Source organism: Glycine soja, chromosome 18, assembly GCF_004193775.1.
Source record: "Glycine soja cultivar W05 chromosome 18, ASM419377v2, whole genome shotgun sequence".
In the NCBI taxonomy this organism is placed as follows: Eukaryota; Viridiplantae; Streptophyta; class Magnoliopsida; order Fabales; family Fabaceae; genus Glycine; species Glycine soja.
Window position 1 is genome coordinate 53,861,748 of NC_041019.1, and position 11,666 is coordinate 53,873,413.

The following is an 11,666-nucleotide window of genomic DNA, read 5'->3' on the forward strand; positions in this document are numbered from 1 at the left end:
GATTCCAACTGGACAGAGATGAATCCAAGGTAAATACTATAATGCACAAAAGCATAAACCTTTTCAATTCAATATATTTTTATTTCCAAATATAAAACTCCACCTTTCGTTTTCCTGTAAGCTGTTTTGCTCACAACGAATTAAAACTGAAGAAAAACATTCTGGATCTATTCTGTCAGCGACAAGTCAAACTTGCATTGTTAAATTACCAAATTGTTTGGCATTGGTATGCCTTCGATATCACTTTCAGGACTATTTTCACTTTTCCAAAAGTATACATTTATAGCGTGTTTAAAAATTTGTTTGTTGAAAAATATAAAATTATATTTGAGTGTGAAAGTTATACTTATTAGTATCTTAAAATGACATACAAAATATAAAAAATCACATCCAATTATTCACACACACGCACTGTTAGTAAAGTGCGAAGTTGTATCCAGAAATTACAACTGCTACGACATTTCTTTCTTTCTCTACTATAATAAAACCCCAATTAGATTCTAATCTAAACTTCCATTCTGAGAAAACATATTTCAAACTATACCCGATAAATATTCGATCCAACTTATTAATCAAGAATACTCTAATAAAACCTCTAGGATATTCAAATATAACTATTAGAGGTTTCGAGTACCCATTAGCTTAACCTTCAAGATAGCTTATATTTATCAATATCAGGTATTCAACCTTACCGAATATTTCGATATCATGGTTATCCTATTCTTCAAAAGATAATTTTTATTTATTTATTAGTATGAAGTATTTGACTCTACCGAATATCTGAGTACCTATTATCCTAGCATCTAAGAATCTTTTGTTTACTAGTGTTAGGTATTGAGTCATGTTGAATGTCGAATACCACGAGTATCCTATCCAAAAAGGTTATCCTCTGACTAGTATCAGGTATTCGATCTAACCGAATACCTAGTATTATTTTTATTATTACCTTAATCTCATATGATTGCTTTCTATTCATATCAATGTTAGGCATTTGGCCTAGGAAAAAATCCAACACCTTATCATACTCTATAGGATAATGTTTGGATATTTGGCATGGCCAAATATCGGACACTCCCACCTTACCTATAACTATTTATTTAAAGAAAATACTTCTTAGATTGATCAATAAATAACCATTAGGAGTGAATTCAGTTCCCTAATGATAATTAGAGATACATTACCTAAAAATGATAATCTTGTGAAATGGCTCATAAGTCTAAAGCCAACTAAGGTATATAAAATAACCACATGAATATTAAGGTAAGAGACTATTAATTTTCATTCATTATTCTCATTTATTACTATTGGGACCTTAGTGTTGAAATGTCTTATATAGGTATCCTAACTTTCGATCAGCCTGCCAAATATTATTTGGAAAAATAACATCACCTAAAGGACTTACACAAACAGAAAATTTATCTGTCTACTCTGTGTAGGTACACAAACTAAAGGCAATTATTTTAGTGAAGGTAATTAAAAGGGCAAGAGTAGTTGTGTTATTTTACCGTTCAAAAGCAACTTAGTGCTTATTTTCACCAATATTATTTTAAGACTGCTTGCTATTCATATAATCTCATAATCCCCATGACAGAATTAAAATGTTGGTTAAAAACGACTAGGATTGTCGGAGATAAACAATGCAAGAGAAAAACAAAGATAAACAATTTCAATTCACCTAGCCTGCTTGATGGGGTATTGGTTTCCTTCCAGAAACAAACAACCATAAGGCAGCAATTTATCAACGTAACGCTACTATTTGGTAATCCTGGTCAAAACGGAAAAACATTCAGTAATTTTAGTTTGTAAAAGCATAAATATATATATACTTTGCATTTACCGTGGTACAATAAAAACTGAATAATGCTAATAAACTATGTTCTCACACCTATTTTATTATAGTAGAAAATGTCTTCTTAGAGTTTTGGTTCATAGATGAGTCTTACCATGCATCAAATGAAAATGTGGGTGTGAATACGAAAATTTTGGCACATCACTATCATTTTGAAAGGGGAGTACTTATTTATTATATGGGTATGGGAGGTTAGAATTCTCACGAAGCAAATTCAAGACTCATGGACTTTGAGCTGGCAATAGGGACAACACAAACCTGTTCTCTAATTTCCCCCGTAATTATCGTCCTCCTTGTTTGTAACTTCAATATTGTAGCTAACGATAAATACCAAAGCATAATAAGGACAAATTAAGCATGCAAATTATAAGAACAACACACACCTCACAAACATTGCATCAAGTTAAGCTCAGTTGAGAAGGGATAAAAAGAGACTCTACCAAACAGTTAGAACATCACAATACAAAAGAAATGGTAATGATGAAAGAGAATATTATTGAAGTGAAGCTTGGAAGGAGCCAAATGTCTATGGTAGAAGGTGAGTTCCAAGGAACATGGGGTGTCAAGAGACGACGAAGAGAGGTTGCTGCAGCAGCAAGCAGCCGTGATGATAACCACCACCAGCAGTCACCACAGCAAGAAGTTGGTGAAAATTCTTCAATCAGCACAACAAAGAGAAGCTCAAGATTTCGCGGTGTTAGCAGGTCATATAAGAAGGAATTTCCAATTGTTCTATAGTTTCAAAGACCGCTAACTACTTTTGTCTTTTGTTGAATTTGCTAATCCAAATTAGACTGTAAACAGACATAGATGGACGGGTCGGTATGAAGCTCACTTGTGGGACAAACTCTCTTGGAACATAACACAGAAGAAGAAAGGGAAGCAAGGTATAGAGTTCCTCCTCTTTGGCTTTAGCATCAACTTCTCAATATATTGCCTAGTTTTTCTCGTTCACTTGCTTCTCCTTGCTAACATGCTAACATGTTTTCATGTTCATCCTTTCCTTTTGGAACTTGAACTGGAATTGGCATTGATTAACAGTTTACCTTGGTGAGTAGCTTGATTATGAGAGCCAAGATTTTGGTTAATCATTCTGTCAATCATGTATAACATGATGATAAAATGTTATTTTTTAAATATTGCAGGGGCTTATGATGAAGAAGAATCTGCTGCCAGAGCATATGATTTAGCTGCACTTAAGTATTGGGGAAATTCAACTTTCACCAATTTTCCAGTAAGATGATAGTAATTACCTATGATTAATATGAAATGACAGACTATATTTTTGTTTAGACGCAGATGATTTATCTAATGCTCCTTATACTTTCAACAGATATCAGATTATGAGAAAGAGATAGAAATAATGCAGACTATGACCAAAGAGGAGTATTTGGCCACTTTAAGGAGGTAAATACTTGTGATTTAGTTCTCTTGAAACCTTGAGAAGGGTCAGAGAAGTAACTGCAGTTTTATATTTTATAAGAGATAGCAATAGTACTATAGTAGTGTTTGCAGCAGATAAAGTTGTATAGAATTTGATATTATATATGATTTTTTGACTTTGGTTATTTTGAAATTGATTTTACAGAAAGAGCAGTGGCTTTTCAAGAGGTGTATCAAAGTATCGGGGTGTTGCAAGGTAGATTATTTTGATGAATAAAACACGAATTGGCTTCTGAATTGTTACTTGTGAAGATGAATCACTAACATGTGGAGAATGTTTTGCAGGCACCACCACAATGGTAGATGGGAAGCAAGAATAGGAAGGGTTTTTGGAAACAAATATCTCTACCTTGGCACCTACAGTAAGTTAAATCTCCACAAGCCATTATGGTGTTGTCACAAATACACAAAATAAAGATATGGTTATGCTTCTTTCATTCATTAGCCTCTGAATAGCATATTTTTGTTGAGCAACATAGGCACCCAAGAAGAAGCTGCGCATGCTTATGACATAGCAGCCATTGAGTACAGAGGAATTCATGCTGTAACAAACTTTGATTTGAGCACTTACATAAAATGGTTAAAGCCTTCAGGAGGAGGCACCCCAGAAGCAAATCTTGAATCACATGCAGTACTAGAGCATCAAAAGTTGGCATCCCCATCTAACTATGCTCTAACAGAAGAGTCTAAGTCTTTGGTCCTTCACAACAGTTTTATCAGTCCAGATTCTCTGGATTCACCTGTAAAGCATGAAAGTTTTGGAAACAAAACCTACCAATTCTCAAGCAATAAGTCATCTTCTCCCACTGCACTTGGTCTCCTTCTGCGCTCTTCGCTATTTAGAGAATTGGTTGAAAAGAATTCAAATGTTTCTGGAGAAGAAGCTGATGGGGAAGTCACTAAGGATCAACAGCCACAAATAGCTAGCGATGATGATCTGGATGGAATCTTCTTCAATAGCTTTGGTGATATTCCATTTGTGTGTGATTCCACCAGATACAACTTGGAATTTCAGGAAAGAGAGCTGCACTCAATATTTTGAACATAGATTGTGTAGATTTTGCCCTCAATTTGTCTTGATCTCAGTTCCTTCCACTTTTAGACAAGAGAATAATGATATTTGTTAAAAGAACAGGCTTGATAACAGGAACATGTACATGGAAGTTCTTCTTAACAAAAAGCAATCCCCTCATGTTATGTTTCAAAATAGGTTTAAAATTGTGTTTTTGGTTGTTGCTGCATAAGGGTGACCGTTGAAGGCTGATGCAGGTCAATTGCGATTGCTGCAGTCCATAATCAAGGTCTAGTGTAAATAGTTAAATTGCATCAATACATGCTTTTCATTGTATTGTGTAAATAAGTAAATCAAACATTAAAAAGAAAGTATATTATTACACTAAAGCTATAGGATGTCTTTCATTACACAACTGAATAATTTGTTGCAACCATTTCACTCACCATTCAAATGGAGGGAACAAAAACTCAACTTTCTCATACATTTGTTGTTGTTCCCATATTTGGATTGCATACATGTACGTGTTCTGGTTAAGTATGAATTAGCTGTTATGTTTGTAAACTTTGTCATATAATATTGGTACAATGTAGTCACAGGAGCAAGCATAAAGAGAAGACAACAGCTAAAGTGAATAAAACAGTTTTACAAAACAGACTCTTGCTAAATACAATAACTGAAGAAAAGGAGTACAATGAAAACCACAAATTAATACAAGGAAAAGAAAGCACTCAGAAAATCTCTTGTTTCCAACTCAACAAATCCTTTTAAGCCATGCAAATATCTCATGACTGAAAGTGCTTCCCAATGCCACTCCTGCAAAAAGTCCACCCCCATACCCAATCCGAACCACTTTCCATGAATTCACCAAAAAATCATGACTCATGATCACCATCAGAGGTAGGTACAGTAAATGGTAGCCCTGTATGTTCCTCACATTTCTTGAATAATTGATTCCCACAAAGTCCTTGGTTTCCCTCAAATGAACTGCCTTGGAATGTAGCAAACTGTTTAGTCTGTGGTGTTGGACCTGAGAGGTTGTTAAAGGACACACTAAAGTACGAAAGAAAGGATAGTTGTGCCAATTGTTGAGGAATCTTCCCTGATAAACTATTGAGTGAAAGGTCCAATGCTTCAAGGTTTAAAAGTTTCCCTAAGGAAGACGGAATGCTGCCACTAAGCATGTTGTTGGAGAGGTTTCGGCATAACAAGGCCCGTTAAGTCTCCCATAACTTCTGGAATCTCCCCACATGATTTATTACTTGAAAGATCAATTGCTATCAAGTTGTAAAAACTCTTGGAGTTCTTCATAAACCATGACCAAAAGACTTGTTTCCCCCCAAATCCAACTGGGTAATGAATTAACATTATTGTTTGACATGTAAAGATATGCAAGTTTTGCCAAGTACTGGAGAAAATTTGGAAACTCAATCAAATTGCATGACCGCAAGCCTAACAATTGAATTTGAGAAAGGCTTACATTCGATGGATTTTTTCTACTAATTATTGACAATTTATTGAAAGATAATCTAACAAACAACAGCCTTTTGAGCATTAGAAACTTTTCAAGCTCTAATTCTCCCTCCAACAAATTATAGGCCATAGAGAAAACTTCTAGGTTCTCAAGTTTGAAAAGGGAGTTTGGAATTGCACCCTGAAGATTGTATTCTGCAAGATTCATGTAAGCTAAACTAGTTAGGTTCATTATCCAAGATGTAATTTGTCCACTTAAATTGCTGTGATGTAGGGATAATGCAGGTAGCTGGGTGAGATTTGCAAAACATAATGGAATCTTGCTGCCAATATTTGCAAACTCTAGACACAAATTATCTATTTTTGACAGCTTAAAAATCCATGAGATAGTGTCAGTAGTAAATTCTTTCAAACCAACTCTCAGGGTGTGTAATTTGGTATGATATACCAAGAAAGAAGAAAGGTGGCACTTGAATTTGTTCTGTGTAATATCTAGAAACGTAAGCTGATAAAGGTTTCCAAATAAAGAAGCAATAGACCCCAAAAAATTGTAATATGGAATTGATAGCCAATTCAAAGAATTGAGATTTCCAATGGATGCAGGTAGTGTAACATAAAAACTTGTCTCCAGTAGATTTAATGACGTAATTTGCACACTTGTATAAAAATCAGGAAATTTACCAGTGAGGTATTCATTATTTCCCAAATCCTGACATCTCAATTTGGGAAGATGGAATGTTACAGCTGGAAATTCCCCATATAGTTCACAATGGTGAAGCGAGAGTAGTTGTAGAGAAGTAATATTTGTAAATATATCAGCTGTACAAACGACGAAAGGGTCACATAATTAAGATGAAGAATTTCTAGATTAGTTGAGTTTTGAATTAAGCTTCTTAGAGTGGATATTTCGAGACTCAAAAGATTGATTACAGATAGAGAATAATATGCACTACATAGATCAAGTGACAGTAACTTGGACAACTGTGCAAACTGATGTGGGATTTCACCAGAAAAATTAGCTACAGAAAGGTTTAGATATCTTAACTGTGAAAGCTCACCAATGCTCGATGGGATTTGAGATTGATTGAAGTGATTATCAGCAAGATCAAGACTTTGAAGGTGTTTGAGGTGAAAGAGGCTGCTATTAGCACCCATTGTACCAAAAATCTGACTGCTACTGGGATCAATGCCAACGACATGACCTGCTTTCTCATCACATTGAATGCCATCCCATGAGCAGCAATCAGTGTTGCATTCCAAGATACTATTTTAGGATAACTGAAAGGATTATAAGAAGACTTACTAATAACAAACCTTTCCTTAATTTGCATCAAGGCATGACTTTCATCTTTGTGGCACAAAAAGATAATTAGTAACTGTGATTGAAGACAGTGATTAAAGCAAGAAAAACTGTACTGAGAGAGCAAAGGAACACCAAAACCCCATTGTATCTTTCAACAATTTATAAGCTAAAATGTTCACATAAACAGCAAGATGCACTCAATGGTATTTATGTTCAATTAATTGACTGCTTATGAAAAAATATCTAATTGATAACGTGCATTGACCGTTATTAGCTAGAAATGAAAATGTTTAGTCAGGAACAGTGTCATGCATTAAATTGGCTAACACTATGGGTGCCGGTCCATTTCTAGTCTTTGCCTTAATTGTGAAGCTAACTTCAACTCCTATACAAAAAGTTTTCCCGTTAAATCCATATTAGTGTTTACACTCATAACTTGGCTGTTTATATATATATATATATATATATATTTGAGTTGTCCTTCATTTTATCCGTCTTCCTATAAAATTTCAAGTATGAATTTTTTAGAGCAATACATAAATTTAGTTCGCCAAATAAGTATACGTAATCAATTTAACTAGTCCTTAAATTAAGGAAAATTGAAAAATTGTTATGAATAATAAGAGAGAGAAACATAATAAAGAATTTCTTAAAATTGTAAAATAATGATAACTAAACAAAAATATTGATATGATCGATAAAATTATGTTATTGAATGTTGAATAAGTCACTTACTTGTACTGATAGATGTAGGGCTTGATTAAGTCACTTACTTTTACTGATGTATTGTAAGTGACTTAATAGACCCTGTAAAATTGCATTGTGAAATTGATAACCAATTCAAAGACTTGATGTTTCCAATGGAAGCAGGTAGCGTACCACGAAACTTGTGGAATATATCGAGTTCTACCATGGTAATTTGTGCACTTGAATGAAAATCAGGAAATTTACCAGTGAAGTTCTGGTTATTTCCCAAATTCAAGTCAAAAACATATTTACTTCTTATTCGAAGTAACTAAAAAATATTGACCCATGTATTACGCACAAACTTTTCTATTAGTAATATACTGTCTACAAAAACTTAGTTGTTTGTAGAAATACTTCGGAATCTCACAAGAGAACTAAAATACTTTAAATACATTGATTAAAAAGAAAAAAGAAAATATTTATGCCTTAGATTCTCTCACTGTACAAGAAAGAATCCAGATCCATTTACTTAAATATATGACACCATCTGAAAATCATAAAACACTCCCGCTAACAAAAAAAGGAAAAGAAAAGAAAAGAAAGAAAGAGGAAATGACCACAAACGTTTGAAAAACATAGTCCACACATTAATATTCTGCTTCCTTATCTATGACTCAACTCATATGACCCTTGTAAGCCATTCAAGTACTTCTTGGCCGAAAGTCCTTCCCAATGCTACTCCCACAAGAAGTCCACCCCCATACCCAATCAGAATAACTTTCCAGTCAAACTCAACCGAAAATCCAGAGTCTTGATCATCATCAGAGGCTGAACCAGGAGCAAATGGTGACCCTTCATCTTCCTCACATTTCTTCAATAATTGAATCCCACACAGTCCTTCGTTACCCTCAAAGTAACTACCTTCAAATGTACCAATCTGCTTATTTTGTGGTATAGGACCTGAGAGGTTGTTAAATGACACATTAAAGAACGACAGAAAGGTTAGTTCTGCCAATTGTTGGGGAATCTTCCCTGATAAACTGTTGAGAGAAAGATCCAATGTTTCAAGGTTTGAAAGCTTCCCTAAGGAAGATGGAATGCTACCACTAAGCATGTTGTTGGACAGGTTGAGCAAAACTAGGCCTGTTAAGTTTCCTATAACATCTGGAATCTCCCCACTGAATTTGTTACTTGAAAGATCAACGGCTATAAGGTTGTAAAACTCTTGGAGATCTCCATAAACCATGACCATGCCTTTGTTAAACATTGTAAATGAATAAGTATCAATATATTGCCGCCATCTGTACCTTCCCAACACCCAATAGGTCAAATAATTCTCATACTGTAATTGATTCTTGTTTGAAGCTTTCATGGTTTTCCATTGGTCGATTATTTTGGAAGGCAAACTTCCAGAGAACTGATTGCGAGAAAGATCGATGATGTGCAGTTTGGGAAATGTGCATGCTGTAGGGCACCTTATAGATCCATACAAATGATTATCACGTAAAGCAACAACTTTCAGCTCCGGATGAGTTCCCAGCCAACAGGGAAATGAATCATTCATTTGGTTATGGCTGATATCAATATACTCGAGCATTCTACACTTTAGCAGTGCTCTTGGAATTTGACCATGCAGATTGTTATTGCTTAAATCAATCATTCTCAGTGCACTTGTTATCATATATGTCTGAGGAACTGGGCCAGACAATTTGTTTCCTTTTAGCACCAAAGACTGTAGAGATTGGATAGAACTTCCCAAACATGAGGGAACCATGCCGGTTAAGTTGTTAAATGATAAATCAAGATGCACAAGAGATTTCAAATTGCATATCAGTGGGGATATATTTCCTACCAATGAGCTGTGGGAAACAATTAAGCCCTGAAGACTTGTTCGAAGAGTTGTTTTCCCCCCCATCCAAATCGGGAAGGAATTGACACTATTGTTTGACATAAAAAGAACTGACAGTTTAGGCAAGTCCCGGAGAAAATTTGGAAACTCACTCAAATTACAAGAACGCAAACCTAAAAATCCAATTTGAGAAACGCTTACATTGGATGGATTTTTTCCATATATTAATGACAATTTATTGTAAGATAATCCAAGAACACGTAGCTTTTTTAGCATTAGAAACTTGTCAAGTTCTAATTCTCCCTCCAACTGATTATAGGCCACATTAAAAAATTCTAGGTTCTCATGTTTGAAGAGAGAGTTTGGAATTGCACCCTGAAGATTATTTTCTGCAAGAAAAATGTAAGCTAAATTAGTTAGGTTCGTTATCCAGGATGGAATTTGTCCACATAAATTGCTGTGATATATGGATAAGGCAGATAGCTGAGTGAGATTTGCAAAACATAATGGAATCTTGCTGCCAATATGAACCACGTTAAGATCCAAATCATCTATTCCTGACAGCTTACAAATCCATGAGATGGTGTCAGTAGTAAATTCATTAAAACCAACTCTCAGGGTGTGCAATTTGGTAAGATTTGCCAAGAATGAAGAAAGATGGCCCTTGAATGTGTTGTTTGCAATATCTAGAAATGTAAGCTGAGAGAGGTTTCCAAACGAAGAAGGAATGATCCCTGAAAAGTTGCATTGAGAAATTGATAACCAAGTCAAAGACTTGAGATTTCCAATAGATGCAGGTAGTGTACCATAGAAACTTGTGGAAGCGAGTTTTAAGGTGATAATTTGTGCACTTGAATGAAAATCTGGAAATTTACCTCTGAGGTTTAGGTTATTTTCCAAATCCAGATGTCTCAAGTTTGCAAGATGGAATATTCTAGCTGGAAATTCCCCATATAGTTCACAATTGTAAAGAGAGAGTTGACGCAAAGATGTAATGTTTGTGAATATATCAGGTACGGAAGATGAAATGGTCACCAAATCAAGAAGAAGTATTTCAAGATTAGTTGAGTTTTGAATTAAGCTTCTTAGAGTGGATATTTTCAAACTCAAAAGATAGTCTGCATTGTCAGAATCAGAATAAAACGTCCCACATATATCAACAGACAGTAACTTGGACAATCGTGAAACTTGTTGTGGGATTTCACCAAAAAAATAGGCTTGAGAAAGGTTCAGATACCTTAACTGTGAAAGCTCACCAATCCTAGAAGGAATTTGAGAGTAATTGAAGTGATTATCAGCAAGATCAAGACTTTGAAGATGTTTGAGGTGAAAGAGGCTGCTATTAGCATCCATTGTACCATAGATGTGACTGCTACTGAGATCAACACCAATGACATGAGCTGTGTGGTGATCACATTGAATGCCTTCCCATGAGCAGCAATCAGTGGTTTCATTCCAAGATGCTATTTTAGGATAACTAAAAGGATTAGAAGAAGCAGACTTATTAATAACAAACCTTTCCTTAAATTGTAACAAGGCACGGCTTTCAATTTCATGGCAACTTTTTGGAGGAACGAAAATGAGACAATTAGCTGTGAATGAAAACAGTGAATAAAGCAACAAAAACTCTATTGACAGGCCAAAAGACCACCTAAACCACATTGTATCTCTTAATAATTTATTAGCTGAAGTGCTCACATAAACAGTTAGATGCACTGAGTGTTGGTTAAATTTGAAAATCGAGATAATACTTGGATAAATCTGAAGTCGTGTATAACACTTTCAGATTGAATCAAATTTCGGGGTTCAACCAAAATTGTTCAATCGGATAAAATCAGAAGATTATAATTCAAGATTTTTGTTTTGGTCTTGTATGTTTTGTCACACCGTTATGCTTTCTGAACCAAAATGATTATTTATAATCAAAGAACAGATGGTTTTTGGCGGTTGATGGAAGTTTTTTCTATTTTAAAAACTGTCGTTGATGAAAGTTTTAGTAACTTCCATGTAACTTCCAACCGTTGATGGAAGTTTTTGTAACTTCCATGTA

General features: G+C 34.8%; 2 protein-coding genes and 1 pseudogene across 2 annotated transcripts; 1 reads left to right on the top strand and 2 right to left on the bottom strand.

Annotated features, from left to right (window-relative positions):
• The first annotated feature begins 1,890 nt into the window (after positions 1–1,890).
• LOC114395616 (ethylene-responsive transcription factor WRI1-like) lies at positions 1,891–4,693 on the top strand. Its single transcript, XM_028357445.1, has 8 exons — positions 1,891–2,553; positions 2,654–2,736; positions 2,891–2,899; positions 2,995–3,083; positions 3,183–3,256; positions 3,438–3,488; positions 3,578–3,654; positions 3,772–4,693. Exons 1-8 carry the CDS (start codon positions 2,321–2,323, stop codon positions 4,332–4,334), a joined length of 1,179 nt encoding a protein of 392 aa, XP_028213246.1. The 5' UTR covers positions 1,891–2,320; the 3' UTR covers positions 4,335–4,693.
• Positions 4,694–4,776: 83 nt separating this feature from the next.
• On the bottom strand, positions 4,777–6,606 carry LOC114395617 (annotated as a pseudogene).
• LOC114395614 (receptor-like protein 7) lies at positions 6,491–11,278 on the bottom strand. The gene is given in 4 exon segments (XM_028357443.1): positions 6,491–6,596; positions 6,823–7,030; positions 7,033–7,153; positions 8,477–11,278. Coding segments are annotated over 4 exon segments (3,135 nt in total). The 3' UTR covers positions 6,491–6,592.
• Positions 11,279–11,666: the final 388 nt, after the last annotated feature.

What these genes read in the sequence shown, in the direction of transcription:
- LOC114395616 (XM_028357445.1), top strand. Translation starts at nt 2,321, where the DNA reads ATGGTAATGATGAAAGAGAATATTATTGAAGTGAAGCTTGGAAGGAGC. An exon ending in AGATTTCGCGGTGTTAGCAG is followed by an intron (nt 2,554 to 2,653) that starts GTCATATAAGAA and finishes GACTGTAAACAG; the next exon opens with ACATAGATGGACGGGTCGGT. An exon ending in TCTCTACCTTGGCACCTACA is followed by an intron (nt 3,655 to 3,771) that starts GTAAGTTAAATC and finishes TGAGCAACATAG; the next exon opens with GCACCCAAGAAGAAGCTGCG.